The following is an 18,309-nucleotide window of genomic DNA, read 5'->3' as shown; positions in this document are numbered from 1 at the left end:
CGACTGACTCGCAGGGACTGAGAACGAGGGCGGGTCCCGCTGTTACTGGCACCTTCACCGGCACTGCTACAGGAATCGATTAATGTTGAACCAAACCCCACACCAGTCATTATTTTTAAATATATCATTGTATGTTATAACCGTGTGCTTTCCCGCCGTCGTTAACTTTATGCTGTGTACGGGTCGGTAACGTGTTTTGCCCCCCCCCCCCGGGGTCCCGGAGGAACGCTGTGGGCTTGGCTGATTTTGGAAGAGTGGTTGAACGACAATTACACACTTGCACTTGAACAGTTAAACTTGGAGAAACTTTCTGTCTCTCTCTCCTCCAGAATGGAACAGATCTGCTCCGCGGCCGTGGGAGGGGCTGGGGTATTGGGTTTCAGACTCTGAATGTGTCCCCCGTAACTTGAAACCCTCCAAGGAGCCCCAGGTGGCGGTCCCGCTCCACGCCCAGCGCTCCCCCCGCCCCCCGCTTCCCCGGGAGGCGGCCCGGCACGGAGTGAGTATATAAAGAGGCGGGGAGGAGGTTCCCCGCACTCCATTGGCTTCGTGTCGGCTGAGAAAACAAGATGCACTCCAGCTTCAGAAGCAGCAGTCGTCAGAGCTGGGAGCCCCGTAGCTTGTCCCGGGCCAACTCAGGCCGGCGGGGAGGCAGTATGTACGGCTTCGGGCAGACCAGCATCTCCTCCGTTGGTCTGTCCGGCGGCTATGGCCTGGGGTTCGGCTCCATCGGCGTGGGCGCCTCCTCCGCCTCCATCGTCGCCAGCGAGAAGCAGACCATGCAGGACCTGAACGACCGGCTGGCGGCGTACCTGGAGAAGGTGCGCTCCCTGGAGAAGTCCAACGCCGAACTGGACTTTCAGATCCGGGAGTACTACCAACAGGCGGGTCCCGTCACCCGCGACTACAGCGAGTACTGGGCCACCATCACGAGCCTCCGCGACCAGGTAAGAGAGCCCGGGCAGACGGCGGCTTCTCGCCATGAGACACGGGAGCAGAATCGGGCCATTCGGTCCGTCAAGTCTGTAGTGCCATTCCATCATGTCTGATTTATTATCCCTCTCAGCCCCGTTCACCTGCCTTCTCAAGAACCTGCTTTCAATGCTCCCAGTGACTCGGCTTCCACCGCCGTCGGCGGCGATGAATCCCACCAATCCGCCGCCCTCCGGCCGAATGAATTCCTCTTCGCCTGTTCTATATTGGACATCCCTCAATTCTGAGAGCTGTACCTCCAGGGAAAGGTTTCAGTAGGTACATTTAATGCCATCCTGAAATTCCTTTTCTTCGCAAGCATCCACGAAAACAGAGGAGTGCCTCGAAGAATGGATGACAGTTAAATGTTAGAACCCCAAAGCCCCCTCCCCCAGATCCCACCCCCCCGCCACCCACGCGCAAGCAGCAGGAAGGTAACGACACTCCGTTCCGTCCCCCACCAGCAAAAAAAAGCATCGACACCCCCCCTCCCCCAACCGAGCACTCGAACGTGCAGCAAAGCGTCAATAAAGACACAGACTTGCAGTACCCCAAAGACTACCCGTTCACCCGGTAATTCGACATACCACAGGCTCTCTCTCTCTCTCTCCCTAATAAGGGGGAAAGAAAAGTCTCCGTTTCACAGCGGGGGGGGGGGGGGGGGGAGACAGAACAAAACAACTCGCTGGTCTACGGTGTTAAAAGTCAGTTGCGACCCCTTTGCAGGCTGGTGGAGAATGGGGAAAGGGTAGCGCGGCGATTAAAGGTGAGATTTGCCTGTCTCACGGACAACGGAGCGTACTGCGAAGCGCGTCATTTGCGGCATCGACTAACACCGTCCAAGATGCGCTAGGGGGCTGGGGGAGGGGGGCCTGGAGGGAAGCCCGCCACGGCCCACGGGGTTGGGGGGGGGGGGAGAAAGTGCAAACTCCTGGCCGTCAGCGGTGGGGATTCGATCGCTGGTGCTGTACGGGCGTGGCGCCACCTGCCTCGCACTAGCGAGGAAGGGGAATTGAGGTGGAGGGGAGGGGGTTGGTGCTGGGTGGAGGGGGAAGAGAGATGCTGGAGACAGCAAAGATGAAGGGAGAAGGGGGAATGGTGAAGAGCGGTAGATGAAGCGGGAAAGGGCGGAGTGGAGGGGAGCGGGTGGGATGTTTAAAATAAACCAGCTGGCCGTACATTCATTGCAGCCAGAATTTTATTTCATAAAATGTTAATATAAAATTTTCACCGTGTTAAAAAAAAAATTCTGCTCAGAGCAAACGTTGGTCCTCTCACCTGTAAAAAAAAAAGAACAAACTTTGATGGAGGGAATGCTGGGTGTGGAGAGGGTGGAGGAGAGGAGGTAGGAATTGAGGGTCAGGGTTTAACCTTGCAAACCAGAAGCGGGCGGGACGGTGTGCCTGTGTTTCCCCACGCCGCCCTTCCTCCACCCAGTCCATTTTCACCTCCTGTCTCCCACAGATCAAGGACTTGATCCTCGCCAACTCCGAAATGATGCTCCAAGTGGACAACTCCAAACTGGCGGCGGAGGACTTCAAGGCCAAGTTAGTACCGAGCCGGCCGATGCGAGTATTGGGGTCCAATTGACCGCGTCCGCCTCCTCCGGCCCCTCTCCCTTCCGCTGAAGGGCGGACAGTGGACCAAATGAGTCCTGCAGGTCGTCGTCTTCTTCTCGGGAGGTTTAATGGCGACTGGCGGACCAGCATAAAGTCCATTACCGCCACCTACTGGGCTGGAGTATGGGGCAAAGAAACGGGAAGTAGACCCACCGTATTCTCCCCCCCCCTACAAAAACTCGAATAATATTATAAAAGGCTCATGCTTTTCAGAAAGTCAAATACAATACAGTAACACTGGTATCCGAACAAACTTTGCATGTGAAACACTGTCAGAGATCTCAATCTAACAATTAGAAGTATCCTTTGCCCCCTCATAGGAAATGCGTTAAAGCAATACATGCCACACCGTTTCTTGACGAGTGAACTCTAGTTCACCACATCTCCGTGTGTGAAACCTTTAAATCTCTCCTGGTTCCCCCCCCCAACCCCCCGCACCCACATTTCCAATCGGTTGTACAGAAACCTAACTGTCAGAGAACGGATTGAGTTCATAAAGTGATGGAAAATAATAGAGAAGAGCACACATATACGCCCACAGGCAGACAGACAGACTGACACACGCTGTCTCTGTCTCTCCTGGAGGAACTCAGCAAGTCAGTCAGCGTCTATGGAGAGAAATCAAAACTCTTTATTCCTCTCCATCTATGCCTCCCAACTTTTTGAGTTCGTCCAGCATTCTGTGTGTGTGTTTGGCTCTGGATTTACAACATCTTCAGAGTGTCTCGTGTTGTTGGAAATGACATAGACTATTGTTAACATAAATCTTGCTCCACAGATGCTGCCCGACCAGCATCTTGTGTTTTTTTTTTTCGCTCCAGATTCTAACAGCTGTCTGTCTTCTCTGTCACGGTATGCAGCGAATTCGAATTCGAGCTCGGCGTGCAATGAGTTAACAGGACTTGTCGGCGAATCTCCTCTCAAACCACCGACTTGATTTCTAGCGCTGTCCCCCAATGGATCCCATATTTTTTAATCCTTCGCCGTCAACCCCTCTGGGGCAAATGTTTGCGCTTCGTCCAAGTGCAGGGGTGGAGAACCAGATAGTAAGGAGAGCGGGAGGGGGACTAAAATGATTTTAATTTGAGATAGAATCGTAGAGCACTGCAGCAGAGAAACACACCCTTCGGCCCATCAAGTCTATACCAATCTGCACCCGGACTGGAGACCACCACACCCCTCCCATCCACGCACTTGTCCAAGCTTCTCTTAAACGCTGCAATCAAACCCACGACCACCGCTGCTGCCAGCTGCTTCTTCCACACTCACTGAGTGAAGAAGTTTCCTTCCCTCACCCCCACCCCAATATATTTCACCTTTCACCTCCTGAACCCATGACCTCTTGTTCTGATCTCACCCAGCCTTCTGCATTGGGTGATTGTTCATCTCCGCGAGGAAGGTCTTTTATCGATTCTCTTCTGTTTCTTGGTACTCACCGCGAATACCCGCCAGAAAATGAATCTTGTGACATCCACGTACTTTGATGATAACTTCACTTTGCGCCTTGGTGTCGTGTATAAGACCGTAAGGTGTAGGAAAAGAATCAGGCCATTTGGCCCATCGAACCTGCTCCGCCATTTCATTGCGGCTGATCCATTTTTTATCTTGGTCCCCAATCTCCTGCCTTTTCCGCCGTACCCCTTCGTGCCCTGACCAGTCACGAATCTACCAACTTCAGCTTAAAATATCCATACAGACTTGGCCATCACAGCTGCCCGTGGCAATGAATTCCACAGACTCACCACTCTCTGGATAAAGAAATTCCTCCTCATCTCCTGTCTAAAAGGATGCTCCTCTATTCTAAGCCCGTGCTCTCTAGTCCTAGACACCCCCACTGTAGGAAGCACCCTCTCCACATCCACTCTATCTGTGTCCTCTGCTCCTAGACTCCCCCACTATAGGAAACATCCTCTCCACATCCACTCTATCTGTGTCCTCTGCTCCTAGACTCCCCCACCATAGGAAACATCCTCTCCACATCCACTTTTTCTGTGCCCTCTGGTCTTAGACTCCCCTACTATAGGAAACATCCTCTCCACATCCACTCTATCTGTGTCCTCTGGTCCTAGACTCCCCCACTATAGGACACATCCTCTCCACATCCACTCTATCTGTGCCCTCTAGTCCTAGACACCCCCACTGTAGGAAGCACCCTCTCCACATCCACCCTATCTGTGTCCTCTGCTCCTAGACTACCCCATTATAGGAAACAGCCTCTCCACATCCACTCTATCTGTGTCCTCTGGTCCTAGACTCACGCACTATAGGAAACATCCTCTCCACATCCACTCTATCTGTGTCCTTTAGTCCTAAACTCCCCTACCATAGGAAACATACCCTCCACATCCACTCTATCTGTGCCCTCTGGTCCTAGACTCCCCCACTACAGGAAATATTCTCTCCAAATACACTCTTTCTGTGTCCTCTGGTCCTAGACTCCCCGACTATAGGAAACAGCCTCTCCACATCTACCCTATCTGTGCCTTCTGGTCATCAACTCCCCCACTATAGGAAACATCCTCTCTACATCCACTCTACCTGTGCCCTCTGGTCCTAGACTCCCCCCAATATAGGAAACATCCTCTCCATATCCACTCTATCTGTGTCTTCTGGTCCTAGACTTCCCCCACTATGGGAAACATCCTTTCCATATCTAATCTCGACCTTTCACCAATAGATGAGTTTCAATGAGGTCACCCCTCATTCTACTGAATTCCAGTGAGTACAGACCCAAATACCTTGTACAGTTCGGTGCAGGAAATGCCTTAGGACTTCAGCCTTGGCCACCGATGACCAGGATCTCCTGCTCTTTTCCCGTCTCGATAGGTTTGAAACTGAGTTGTCCGTCAGGATGTCCGTTGAAAACGATATCAATGGTCTGCGCACGATGTTGGATAACCTCACCCTCGAGAAGAGTCAGCTGGAGACCGAGATTGAGAACCTGAAAGAGGAGCTGATTTACATCAGGAAAAGCCACGAAGATGTAAGCAATGGGCGTAATTGCCCAAACATTGTGAGTCGTTTCTGTTCCGTATCACTGCCGAGAATCAGAGGGTGAAATCGCTACCTATTCTTCCTTCCTGCAGGAGCTCAGGAGCCTGAAGCCTCAGATGTCTGGTAATGTTTCTGTCGATGTCACAGCTGCAGACTCCGTGGACTTGCTCAAGGTTCTGGGAGAAATTCGGGCCAAGTATGAAGCCATGGTCAACCAGAACAAGGCAGAGGCCGACGATTGGTACAAGCAGCAGGTAACGGGGATCGTATTCCCAGATTCCGCGCAGAACAGGCCCCCCCGGTGCCTTCGAGCCCCACGGCCCACCACCCACCTGTTCACACGTCCAGCTGACGGTAGGATATAGGGGCAGAATCAGGCCATTCGGCCCACGGCTTCTGCTCCCCCAATTCATCACGGCCCATCCAATTTTCCTCTCAACCCTAATCTAGTCAGAGGGCAATTTACAATGAGCGTTTGCCCCTGCGTACTGGCCTGTCTTTGGAATACGGAAGATAACTGGAGAAGTTGGAGATCTTGGGCAGAACGAGCAGACGCCTCAGAGGCGCCGTTGGAATTGAACTCCCCGGTCTGAAGCTCCCCACCACCCCCACATGATTTAATAGCACCTTGTCAACCGTTACGGTGTTATCCCACCCCGATCTCTGCACCATCACACAATGACTCAACACCTAGCCCTCGCACCGGTCGCCCTCAGAATTCCACGGAAAGGAGGAGGACATTCAGACCGTCATGCTGGTTCTATCCCTTCACTGCCGATCCTCGCTCAATCCCACAGTGTCATCTTCTGTAGATTTAAAGTTAACATTTGACACTTGATCAGTTGTCAAGGCAGAAGAGAAATCAAATTCCTACACATCCATGTGTTTCCTGGTTTACTTTGCCCCTCTGGAGCCACTGGGCCGATCAGCTTCTTTCCGCGCTGTTTGAGTGGAAGGCTCGGTGACGATTCTCTGGAAGGTCCTGGCTCCAAACTTTAGACTCTGTCCCACCACCCGAATTCAAGAAACATTTCCTCCCTAACCATCCCACAGGTTCCCAAACGATCAAATTATCCATAATCTTGCCCACCGGCGAGCAGGCAACTATAGCTTTGCCGACAGAACATCGAACATTACAGCAGAATACAGGGCACTCAGCCCATGAAGTCGTGCTGACCTTTTCACCTACTCCAATATCAAACTAACCCTTTCGTCCAATGATCTAATTCACCAGGCCCTGGCTAAAGAAATTCTCCCTCCTCTCTGTTCTAAAGGGACAAAAAGCACTGAACTCAAACGAAGACTTTCTGGCCTATCTAATGCCGATATCAAGGGGTAAGATACTAAGACAGGTGGTGCTGTGGATGAGGAGGTAGGTTTTCAAAACTTGCAGAGAGATTTAGGACAGTTAGAAGAGTGGGCTGGAAGATGGCAGATGGAGTTTAATGCTGAAAAATGTGAGGGGCTACATTTTGGTAGGGCTAATCAAAATAGGACATACATGGTAAATGGTAGGGCATTAAAGAATGCTTTAGAACGGAGGGATCTAGGAATAATGGTGCATAGTTCCCTGAAAATGGAATCTCATGTGGATAGGGTGGTGAAGAAAGCTTTTGGTTTGCTAGCCTTTAATAATCAGAGCATTGAGAATAGGAGTTGGGATGTAATGTTGAATTTGTGTAAGGCATTGGTAAGGCCAAATCTGGAGTATCGTGTACGGTTCTGGTCACCGAATTATAGGAAAGATGTCAATAAAATTGAGAGAGTACAAGAGGAGGTTTACTAAAATGTTGCCTGGGTTTCATCTCCTAAGTTACAGAGAAAGGTTGAACAAGTTAGGTCTTTATTCTTTGGAGCATAGAAGGTTGAGGGGGGACTTGATAGAGGTGTTTAAAATTATGAGGGGGATAGATAGAGTTGACGTGGATAGGCTTTTTCCATTGAGAGTGGGGGAGATTCAAACAAGAGGACATGAGTTGAGAATTAAAGGGCAAAAGTTTAGGGGTAACATGAGGGGGAACTTCTTTACTTGGAGAGTGGTAGCTGTGTGGAACGAGCTTCCAGCAGAAGTGGTTAAGGCAGGTTCGATGTTGTTGTTTAAAGTTAAATTGGATAGATATATGGACAGGAAAGGAATGGAGGGTTATGGGCTGAGTGCACTCGGTGGGAATAGGAGAGGGTAAGAGTTCTGCACGGACTAGAAGGGCCGAAATGGCCTGTTTCCGTGTTGTAATTGTTATATGGTTTAATATGGGTAGGTGTACCCTCGCTGTAGAGAGGTTACACTGACTGACCCTACTTTCCAAGAACCAGCTTCCCTCCCTGTCTAGACCCTGTGCAATGGTTTGGCTGCCAATGTCCAGCACAGGATACATCCTCTCGACAATCACGCTCTCTCAACTTCTAATGTCCAATGGGTTTCACGCAGACCTTCCTTGTTAAACTTTATCACCAGTCTTAATAAAAAGGCATTCTTGACAGCAAGGCCATGCTCTCTTCTCACTGTTGCCATCAGGAAGGAGGAACGGGAGCCTCAGGTCCCACACCACCAGGTTCAGGAGCGGTTATTACTCCCTCAGCCATCAGCTAGAAGGTACAGGAGCCTCAGGACCCACACCACCAGGCTCAGGAACAGTTATTACCCCTCAACTATCAGGAAGGAGGTACAGGAGCGTCAGGACCCACACCACCAGTTTCAGGACCAGTTAATACCCCTCAACCATCAGGGAGGAGATACAGGAGCCTCAGGTCCCACACCACCAGGTTCAGGACCAGTTATCGCCCCTCAACGATGAACCATGAATCAGAGGGTACGACTTCACTTACCCCATCATTCAAATGCTCCCACAACTTATAGGCTCACAGAGGGCCGATCACCCCTACTGCAGAATCGGCGGCCGACAGCCGCTCACCAGAGTCCTATGTTGTTGCCCAGTCTTTCAAGTTGTCCCCAGGTGTATATCCCATTTTTTTCCTTCCTCTCCCCGGGGTGAGGTCTTTGGAGCTACTGTAGGTCCCGGGATGGGGGCGTATGGGGATTTCTAGCCCCGTGCCTGACCCTCCCCCTTTCGCAGCCGAGTTTGGGACCGTTAACGGTGGAGTTGTGTGGTACGTCTGGTTTGACAATAAAATCTACTTCGAACTTTGAACTGTTTCAGTTTGCGGCTGTGCAACAGGAAATCACCGTCAACACGAGTGCCATCGATGGGGAGAAATCCAGACTGACTGAACTGAGGCACAGCTATCAGGGGCTGGAGACCGAGCTGAGCACGCTGCAGAGCATTGTGAGTAACCCGCCGGGCTGGGCTGGTGGTGGGGGAGGCCAGGCCGCCACCCAGCTATTGATTGATTGATTGATTATTCCCAGAGACTAATACTATTGCCCCACGTACCCAGTGAGCAATCCCCTTCCCCACCCCCTCTCTCCGGGTCTGAATGCACCACTGGGCTGTTGGACTTTCTAACCAACACTAGTCAGGATGCACAAAGGCCCCTCCCTCCCCATCACCCTCAACACGGGTGCCCCCTCCCCAGTGCTATGTGCTGAGCCCATTCCCGGTACGCTCTGCCCACACCTCGCTCTGTGCGGATAAGCTGCATTATGAAATATAAGTATTGTGATTTTAGATGATCATTCTGTTCTTTATCGAACTGTGTGCGATTTCGTGCCGCCTCCGATCCGGAGTAACAATTATTCCTCCCTCCTGTACGCTTGGAGTGCGGGAAGCGACACTAAACAGTCTGGGACAGGGTAGCGGGTTGGAACGAGAGCGGGGAGTAGAAGGGTCCTGACGCGAAGGGATCTCACTGAAGAGCACTCACCCGGCGGGGACAGCCGCTGGGTGCGATTCTGTCTAACGTTGTGGCGCTAAACCGACGCGGGTCGCGCCGAATGGAGATCCTGGGAGATAATGAACAGACAATTACCATGGTGCTTCTGGAGAAAACTACCAGATGTAGATCGTTTTGATCGTTTTGGCCCGGGAACCACTGACAGGAATCTTCCTCTCGCTCCTTCAAGATTGGAGATTGTTCAATGTCATTTCCAGGGCACGGGTGTAAAGAGAATTAAATAATTGTTACTTGGGAACTGATGCAGCACAAAAAAAAAAAACAGTGAGAGAGGGGACACAATAACAAAAACACAGTAAATATAAATACATAAGATAGCTTCTACTCATCGATTGTACGTCCATAAAGTGACACTAGGCACAGGAATACAAGTGTCGGGAAGTGTATGTTCAGGCACATTGGCAGAAGAAATAAAAGGGTAGATTATTTCCTAATGGGGAACGTCTGGGCTCGTTGCCAAGTGGTTAAGGCATTGGACTAGCGACCTGAAGGTCCTGAGTTCGAGCCCCAGCCGAGGCGGCGTGCTGTGTCCTTGAGCAAGGCACTTAACCCCACATTGCTCTGTGACGACACCGGTGCCAAGCTGTATGGGTCCTAATGCCCTTCCCTTGGACAACATTGGTGTCGTGGAGAGGGGAGACTTGCAGCATGGGCAACTGCAGGTCTTCCATACGACCTTGCCCAGGCCTGCGCCCTGGAGAGTGAAGACTTTCCAGGTGCAGATCCACGGTCTCGCAAGACTAACGGATGCCTTAAATGGGGAACAAATTCAGAAGTCTGAGATGCAAAGAGACTTGGGAGTCTCCCTGTAGGATTTCCCGAAGATTAATTTGAGGGTTGAGTTGGTGGTGAGGAAGGTGATGGTGATTTCAAGAGGACCTGGAATAATCCAAGGATATAATGTTGAAACTTTCTAAGGCACGGGTCGATCTGGGAGTATTTGGGTACCTTGAGTTTGCTGACACTGGAGGTTCAAAGGAGGTTGGTGAAAACTATTCTGGGATTGGAAGGCGTGTGTGAGGAACATTTGATGGCTCTGGTCCTACAATGACTGGAATGCAGAAGAATGGGGGGCGGTGGATCTCTTTGAAACCTATCGAATTACAGGAAATATGTCAACAAAATAGAGAGAGCACAGAGATTTACTAGAACGTTATTTGGGTTTCAGCACCTAAGTTACAGAGAAAGGTTGAACAAGTTGGGTCTTTATTCTTTGGAGTGTAGAAGGTTGAGGGGGGACTTGATAAAGGCATTTAAAATTATGAGGAGGATCGATAAGAGTTGACGTGGATAGGCTTTTTCCATTGAGAGTGGGGGAGATTCAAACAAGAGGACATGAGTTGAGAGTTAGGGGGCAAAAGTTTAGGGGTAACATGAGGGGGAACTTCTTTACTCAGAGAGTGGTAGCTGTGTGGAACGAGCTTCCAGCAGAAGTGGTTGAGGCAGGTTCGATGTTGTCACTTAAAGTTAAATTGGATAGATATATGGACAGGAAAGGAATGGAGGGTTATGGATCAAGTGCAGGTCGGTGGGACTAGGTGAGAGTAAGAGTTCGGCAGGAACTAGAAGGGCTGAAAAGGCCTGCTTTCGTGCTGTAATTGTTATATGTTGTATAGTTATATGAATAGTGAAGGGCCTTGATAGAGTGGATGTGGAAAGGATGCCTCCTATGTTGGGTCAGTCTAAGACCAGAGGACACAGCCTTAGGATAAAAGGACGTCCATCTGGATGAGGAGGAATTTCTTTCGTCAGAGAGGGGTGAAGCTGTGGAGTTGGTTGCCACAAGCAGCTGCGAAGGCCGAGTCATTTAAGGGTCTATGTAAGGCAGAGGTTGACAGATTCTTGACTGGTCGGGGCACAGGGGGAGATTAGCAGGAGATGGGGGCTGAGAGGGAAATGAGTCAGCCACGGTGAAATGGCGGAGCAGGCTCGATGGGCCAAATGGCCTAATTCTGCTCCTATGTCTTATGGAGGGTGACTCTGACACGAAATGACAAAGTTGGGGGTGTGGAGTGGTGGGTTAGTGAGTGATGGTGTTAATCACCCATTACTACTTGGTGGAAAGTCACTGTTTTTAGTGTCTGGAGGTCCTGGCGTGGATGCTACACAGCTTCCACCGTGACAGGAGTGGGACACACAGTCCGTGAGCAGGGTGGGTGGGATCCTTCATGATGTTCCCGGCCCTGTTTCCAGCACCTTTCTGTAAACGGATGGTGGGTAGGCTGGTGCCGGTGTAGAGTTGGGTAATTTTGACTACCCATTGTCGAGTCTTCCTGTGTGCTGCCGGGCAGTTCCCGTGCCCAGTGGTGATGCAGTTTGTTCAGATGCTCTCTACCGCGCGTCTGTAGAAGGACTGGAGTTGGGGTGGGTGCAGCCCGGTCACTGGAAATCCCCCTCTCACCGTCCACCTCTTGCTCCCAGATCAACTCGCTGGAGGGGAACCTGAACGAGGTTGACATGCGCTTCTCCGGCGAGAGGGCCAATCTGCAGATGACCATCAACGGTCTGGAAGGGGAGTTGGGCGATCTCCGCGCCAAGATCCTGTCCATGAGCCAGGAGTACCAGAGGCTCCTGAACATAAAGAGCAGACTGGAGGCGGAAATTGAGACCTATCGCAGGCTGCTGGGCGGCTACGGGTAAGCAACTCGCCAGGCCAGACTCGAACCTGAATACAATCCAGTCCTAGAAAATAGAACAGGACAGGCCCTTCGGCCCACAATGTTGTGCCAAGCTTCTAACCTTCTGTAAGATCAATCCAACCCTTCCCTCCTACATTTTCCCATTATCCCTGTCCCTATCTTGGAAATTCCTCAGTTCCCTAAATGCTTATGCCTCTCCCACCGCCCCTGTAGGGCATTCCAAATGCCTACTACTCTCTGTCAAAAAGAAACGCTACCTCTGACAACCCTCCCATACTTTCCTCCCCTAAAACGTGTGGCCCCTCATGTTACCATTCCTGCCCTGGAAAGAGACTCAGCTGTTGACAGGGAAGTAAAATAATACAATCGAGTAGATAAAAAACTCTACATAACAAAGTCTGATTAAAAAATGTACAAAAGAGGGCAAATTGTGCAACTGTTTAGAAAAAGTAAATTAATGCAGAGTCCTGTAGATTGTGGAAGAGTTGTAGTTCAGAGTTGGGGTGAGTGAAGTTATTGACACCGCTTCAGTAGCCTGATGGTTGAGGGGTAATAACTGTTCCTGAACCTGGCGGTGGGGGTCCTGAAGCTCCTGTACCTCCTTCCTGCTGGCTGAGGGGGTAATAACTGTTCCTGAACCTGGTGGTGTGGGACCTGAGGCTCCTGTACCTCCTTCCTGATGGTTAAGGGTTAATAACTGTTCCTGAACCTGGTGGTGTGGGTCCTGAGGCTCCTGTACCTCCTTCCTGATGGTTGAGGGGTAATAACTGTTCCTGAACCTGGTGGTGGGGGTCCTGAAGCTCCTGTACCTCCTTCCTGCTGGCTGAGGGGGTAATAACTGTTCCTGAACCTGGTGGTGTGGGACCTGAGGCTCCTGTACCTCCTTCCTGACGGTTAAGGGGTAATAACTGTTCCTGAACCTGGTGGTGTGGGTCCTGAGGCTCCCCTACCTCCTGCCTGATGGTTGAGGGGGTAATAACTGTTCCTGAACCTGGTGGTATTGGTCCTGCGGCTCCTGTACCTCCTTCCTGATGGTTAAGGGTTAATAACTGTTCCTGAACCTGGTGGTGTGGGTCCTGAGGCTCCTGTACCTCCTTCCTGATGGTTGAGGGGTAATAACTGTTCCTGAACCTGGTGGTGTGGGTCCTGAGGCTCCTGTACCTCCTGCCTGATGGTAGCAGTGGGAAGAGAGCGTGGGTCTGGATGGTGGGGGTCCCTGATGACGGATGCTTCTTTCTTCCTTGTTGATCTGCTCGATGGTGGGGTGGGCTTTGCCTGTGATGTGATGTGAGATGTGTGCTAAGTTTCTGTGGCAGGTAATATTTAATTGGAAGTCTTGACCTACTCCCACTCCCCGCCCTTCCCGTAGTGCAAGGTCACAATCTGCCCCTTTGTTTTTCAGGAGTCAGTCTTCTGGCCAAGTGTCAACCACATCAACTATACAGAAGACGGTGGTCAAGGAGGAAAGAGGTGAGTAGGCCGTCTTATCGTGTCTGCACGTCGCAGTCGGGCTGAGAAAGTTTGGTCGTGCCCTCAAAATGCTGGAGGAACTCAGCAGGTCAGGCAGCAGCCGTGGAGAGGAACAAACTGTCGATGTTTCGGGCTGAGCCCTGGAAAGGAAGGTACAAGATGCCAGATTAAGAAGTTGTTGGTTGGTGGGTGGGGATGACTATGGAAGGCAAGCCAGTGGGTGATTTCAGCTGGGTAGGGCAGGGACGTAGTAAGAAGCTGGGAGGTGATTGGTTGAAGAGGCGAAGAGTTGAAGAAGAAGGTATCTGATAGGCGGGAAGAGTGGACCGTGGGAGAAAGGGTTGGAGGATGGGGACCAGAGCGAGATGATAGGCAGGTGAGGAGAAGAGAAGTGGTGAAATGGAGCCAGGTTGGGGGAGTGGGGTGTTGGCATATTACCAGAACCTAATTGACGTTCACGCCATCAGGTTGGAGGCTACCCAGATGGAATATGAAGTGTTGCTCCTCCAACCCGAGTGTGGCCTCATTGTGAATTGATGGGAGAATTGATGTCCGCCAGAGAAAGCAGGATCTCCCAGTTGCCGCACATTTTAATTCCACGTCCCATTTCCATTCTGATATGTCTATCCACGGCCTCCTCTACTGTCAAGATGAAGCCACTCTCAGGTTGGAGGAACAACACTTTATATTCCATCTGGGTAGCCTCCAACCTGATGGCATGAACATTGACTTCTCTAACTTCCGCTAATGCCCCACCTCCCCCTCGTACCCCATCGGTTATTTATTTATATACACACGTTCTTTCTCTCTCTCTCCTTTTTCTCCCTCTGTCCCTCTGACTATACCCCTTGCCCATCTTCTGGGTTCCCCGCGTCTGTTCTTTCTCCCTGGGCCTCCTGTCCCATGATCCTCTCATATCCCTTTTGCCAATCAATTGTCCAGCTCCTGTCTCCATCCCTCCCCCTCCTGTCTTCTCCTATCATTTCGGATCTCCCCCTCCCACTCCCATTTTCAAATCCCTTACTCACTCTTCCTTCAGTTAGTCCTGACGAAGGGTCTCGGCCCGAAGCGTCGACTGTACCTCTTCCTAGAGATGCTACCTGGTCTGCTGCGTTCACCAGCAACTTTGATGTGTGTTCATTGTGAATTGAATTTACTTTATCACTTACATCCTTCAAATATGAGTAGAAATCTTTACGTTACCTCTCCTTCTAAATGTGCAATTTATAGTAATTTATAATAAGTGTCATGCACAACAGGATAGTCAACATAACATAGAAATACAGTTGTGTCAGAGGGAATTAATCAGCCTGATGGTCTGGTGGAAGAAGCTGTCCCGGAGCCTCTTTTTCCTGGGGGTACCGTTTCCGGGATGGTAGCAGCTGGAACAGTTTGTGGTTGGGGGTGACTCGGCTCCCCAATGATCCTTCGGGCCCTTTTTACACACCTGTCTCTGTAGATGGCTTGAATAGTGGGAAGTTCACATCTACAGATGCGCTGGGCTGTCCGCACCACTCTCTGCAGAGTCCTGCGATTGAGGGAAGTACAGTTCCCGTACCCGGCAGTGATGCAGTCAGTCAGGATGCGCTCAATTGTTCCCCTGTAGAGAGTTCCGTGGCAGAATAGGAAGCGTGGGCCGACGTGTGAGAATGGGAGTGGGTTCTGGGATTGAAATAGCTGGCCAATGGGAAATCCCGCTCTTTGTGGACGGAGGGAAGGCGATCAGAGGGTGGAGGGAGGGAGGGCGCCCATATGTATGGACCACGAGGAGAAGGGAGAAAGTCTTCAGGGAGGTGAGACGAATGGGCAAGAACATGGCAGGTGGAATGAAAGCACTGGGGATTCCACAGATGCCGGCAATCCAGAGGGAAGCGCGTAAAGTACTGGAGGAACTCAGCATGTCGGGCAACATCTATGGAGGGAAAAAAGCAGCCAACGTTTCGGCCTCCCTCTGATTTCAGAATAGACAATGAACCCACGTACACTACCTCACTATATTTCTCCCTTTTTCGCGAATTGAGTGTAATTTTATTGACATATTTCATATTTCATATTTCACAACATATTAAACAGAGATATTAAACCTGATTCTGGGCTGAAGCTCTCCATCGCGACTTGCTGTGTCTCTCCAGAATTTTGTGTGCGTTGCTGAGGATGGAGTCTAGTCTAAGGCTCTCAGTGAGCCTGAACGCTGTGTTCCTGCTGTCTACGTAGTATAATATGGAGTGCAAGCTGTTGCCCATGTAACAGGCTGCTCCTCTCTAACAAGGGAACGGCAGAGACGGATACAGTTTGGCACCAAGAGTTGCCAGTCAGCGTTGAACCAAACGTAGGGACTCCAGCTCCGGATTTTTCCCTCGCGGTTTACTCACGAAACCTTCCCCGTGAGTGGGTGCAGCCGCAAGGTAGCAGAAGGTTTGAGATCAGAGTTTTCCTTCTCCTAGATGAGCTGCCAACCGTGGCTGACGAGCCCCATCTGCCCGGAGTGACTGGTTTTAAGGCGCCTGTAACCCACCTTTGCCCCTTCTCCTGTCAGTAGACACTGTTCCGCCGGCTTACTGGCTAAACCACACGTGAAGGCCAGGAGATGGACTTGGTTGTCAGAGGCAAAAAGAGTGGATGTGTACAGAATATTCCCTATAGTGGGGGAGTCTCGGACCAGAGGACACAGATAGAGTGGATGTGGAGAGGATGTTTCCTATAGTGGGGGAGTCTCGGACCAGAGGACACAGATAGAGTGGATGTAGAGAGGATGTTTCCTATAGTGGGGGAGTCTAGGACCAGAGGACACAGATAGAGTGGATGTGGAGAGGATGTTTCCTACGGTGGGGGAGCCTAGGATCAGAGGACACAGATAGAGTGGATGTGGAGAGGATGTCTCCTATAGTGGGGGAGTCTCGGACCAGAGGACACAGATAGAGTGGATGTGGAGAGGATGTTTCCTATAGTGGGGGAGTCTCGGACCAGAGGACACAGATAGAGTGGATGTAGAGAGGATGTTTCCTATAGTGGGGGAGTCTAGGACCAGAGGACACAGATAGAGTGGATGTGGAGAGGATGTTTCCTACGGTGGGGGAGCCTAGGATCAGAGGACACAGATAGAGTGGATGTGGAGAGGATGTCTCCTATAGTGGGGGAGTCACGGACCAGAGGACACAGATGACGTGGATGTGGAGAGGATATCTGCTATAGTGGGGGAGTCTAGGGCCAGAGGACACAGATAGAGTGGATGTGGAGAGTCTGTTTTCTATAGTGGGAGAGTCTAGGACCAGAGGACACAGATAGAGTGGATGTGGAGAAGATGTTTCCTATAGCGGGGGAATCTCGGTCGAGAGGACACAGATAGAGTGGATGTGGAGAGGATGTTTCCTATAGTGGGGGAGTCTAGGGCCAGAGGACACAGATAGAGTGGATGTGGAGAGGATGTCTCCTACAGTGGGGGAGTCTATGACCAGAGGGCACAGCCTCAGAATACAAGGATGTATCTTCAGAACAGGGAAGAGGAGTAATTTGTTCACCCAGTGGGTGGTGAGTCTGAGAAATTCATTGCCACAGACAACTGCAGAGGCTAAGTCATTTGGTACATTTAAGATGGTCTGGTACGTCAAACAGAATTAGGCGCATTATTTCTGCTTTAAATCTACCCTAATAACTTGACGTCCACAACCGTCTGTGGCAACGGATCCCGCAGATTCACCGTGCAGTGTTTCAGGAAACTGGAGGCTGATAGATCCTTCGGTAGTCGGGACGTTACAGGGAGAAGGGAGGAGAACGGGGTTGAGAGGGATAGTAAATCGGCCATAATGGGATGGCTCTGCAGACACGATGGGCTGAATGGCCCAAATCTGCTCCTATGTCTGATGGTCTTGTGACTGCTAATTGGTGACTGTATCAGGCGACCGTCCCGTGAGATCTCTGACTGACTGTTTTTCATTTCAGAGCCCGTTGTTTCCACTCAGAGCAAGACGTTCACCGTGGTGGAGGAGGTTGTGAACGGGAAAGTGGTGTCTACTCGTATGGAGGCGATAAATTGATCTAGATGGCGGGGGTGCCTTGGAAAACAGCAAGGGGGAGACTACCGTGCACGGCTTAACACAGATATCAAGTGATTTTTCTGCTTTCTGTATCTCTGAGACGTGAATAAAGGCTTTGACAACCAACCATATTGAGGAGTCTGTTCTGTACTCCAACACTGTTTTCAAACGGCCCCTGACCCCGTCTCTCGGCTATAACCTTGTGAGGTTACGGAGTCATAGAGAGCAGAAACAGGCCTTCAGCCCACCTAGTCCCTGCTGGACTATGAATCTTCCTGGTCCCATCCACTTGCACCTGGACCGTAGCTCTCCACACTTCCCACCCATGTGCCAATCCAAATTTCTCTTGAAAACTTTTGAAATTGGACCTGCATTCACCACTTGCACTGGTAGCCTATTCCACAGTCTCGCCACCCTCCGAGTGAAGAAGATTCCCCCTCATGTTCCTCTTCAACATCTCTCCTTTCACCCATAACCCGTGACCTATAATTCTTGCCCGACCCAACCTCAGTGGAAAAATCCGACTTGCGTTTAACCTATCCACACCCTCGTAATTCTGGATACCTCAATCCAATCTCCCCTTATTCTCCTGCGCTCCAGGAAAAAAGTCCTAACCTATTCAACCTTTCCCTATAGCTCAGGTCCTCGAGTCCCAGAAAACATCCTTGTAAATTTTCTCTGCACTCTTTCAATCTCACTGACCTGTGGGTAGGTGACCCAGTCTGCACG

The 18,309-nt window shown here is 50.8% G+C and overlaps 1 protein-coding gene across 1 annotated transcript; it reads left to right on the top strand.

Annotated features, from left to right (window-relative positions):
* The first annotated feature begins 555 nt into the window (after positions 1 to 555).
* On the top strand, positions 556 to 17,687 carry LOC140191348 (keratin, type I cytoskeletal 19-like). Its single transcript, XM_072248660.1, has 8 exons — positions 556 to 947; positions 2,437 to 2,519; positions 5,418 to 5,574; positions 5,678 to 5,839; positions 8,744 to 8,869; positions 11,859 to 12,073; positions 13,479 to 13,546; positions 17,486 to 17,687. Exons 1-8 carry the CDS (start codon positions 570 to 572, stop codon positions 17,578 to 17,580), a joined length of 1,284 nt encoding a protein of 427 aa, XP_072104761.1. The 5' UTR covers positions 556 to 569; the 3' UTR covers positions 17,581 to 17,687.
* The last annotated feature ends 622 nt before the right edge of the window (positions 17,688 to 18,309 follow it).

This window comes from Mobula birostris, chromosome X (genome assembly GCF_030028105.1).
Source record: "Mobula birostris isolate sMobBir1 chromosome X, sMobBir1.hap1, whole genome shotgun sequence".
In the NCBI taxonomy this organism is placed as follows: Eukaryota; Metazoa; Chordata; class Chondrichthyes; order Myliobatiformes; family Myliobatidae; genus Mobula; species Mobula birostris.
The sequence above is the reverse complement of the archived record's forward strand: the minus strand, read 5'-3'. Positions and strand labels throughout refer to the sequence as shown.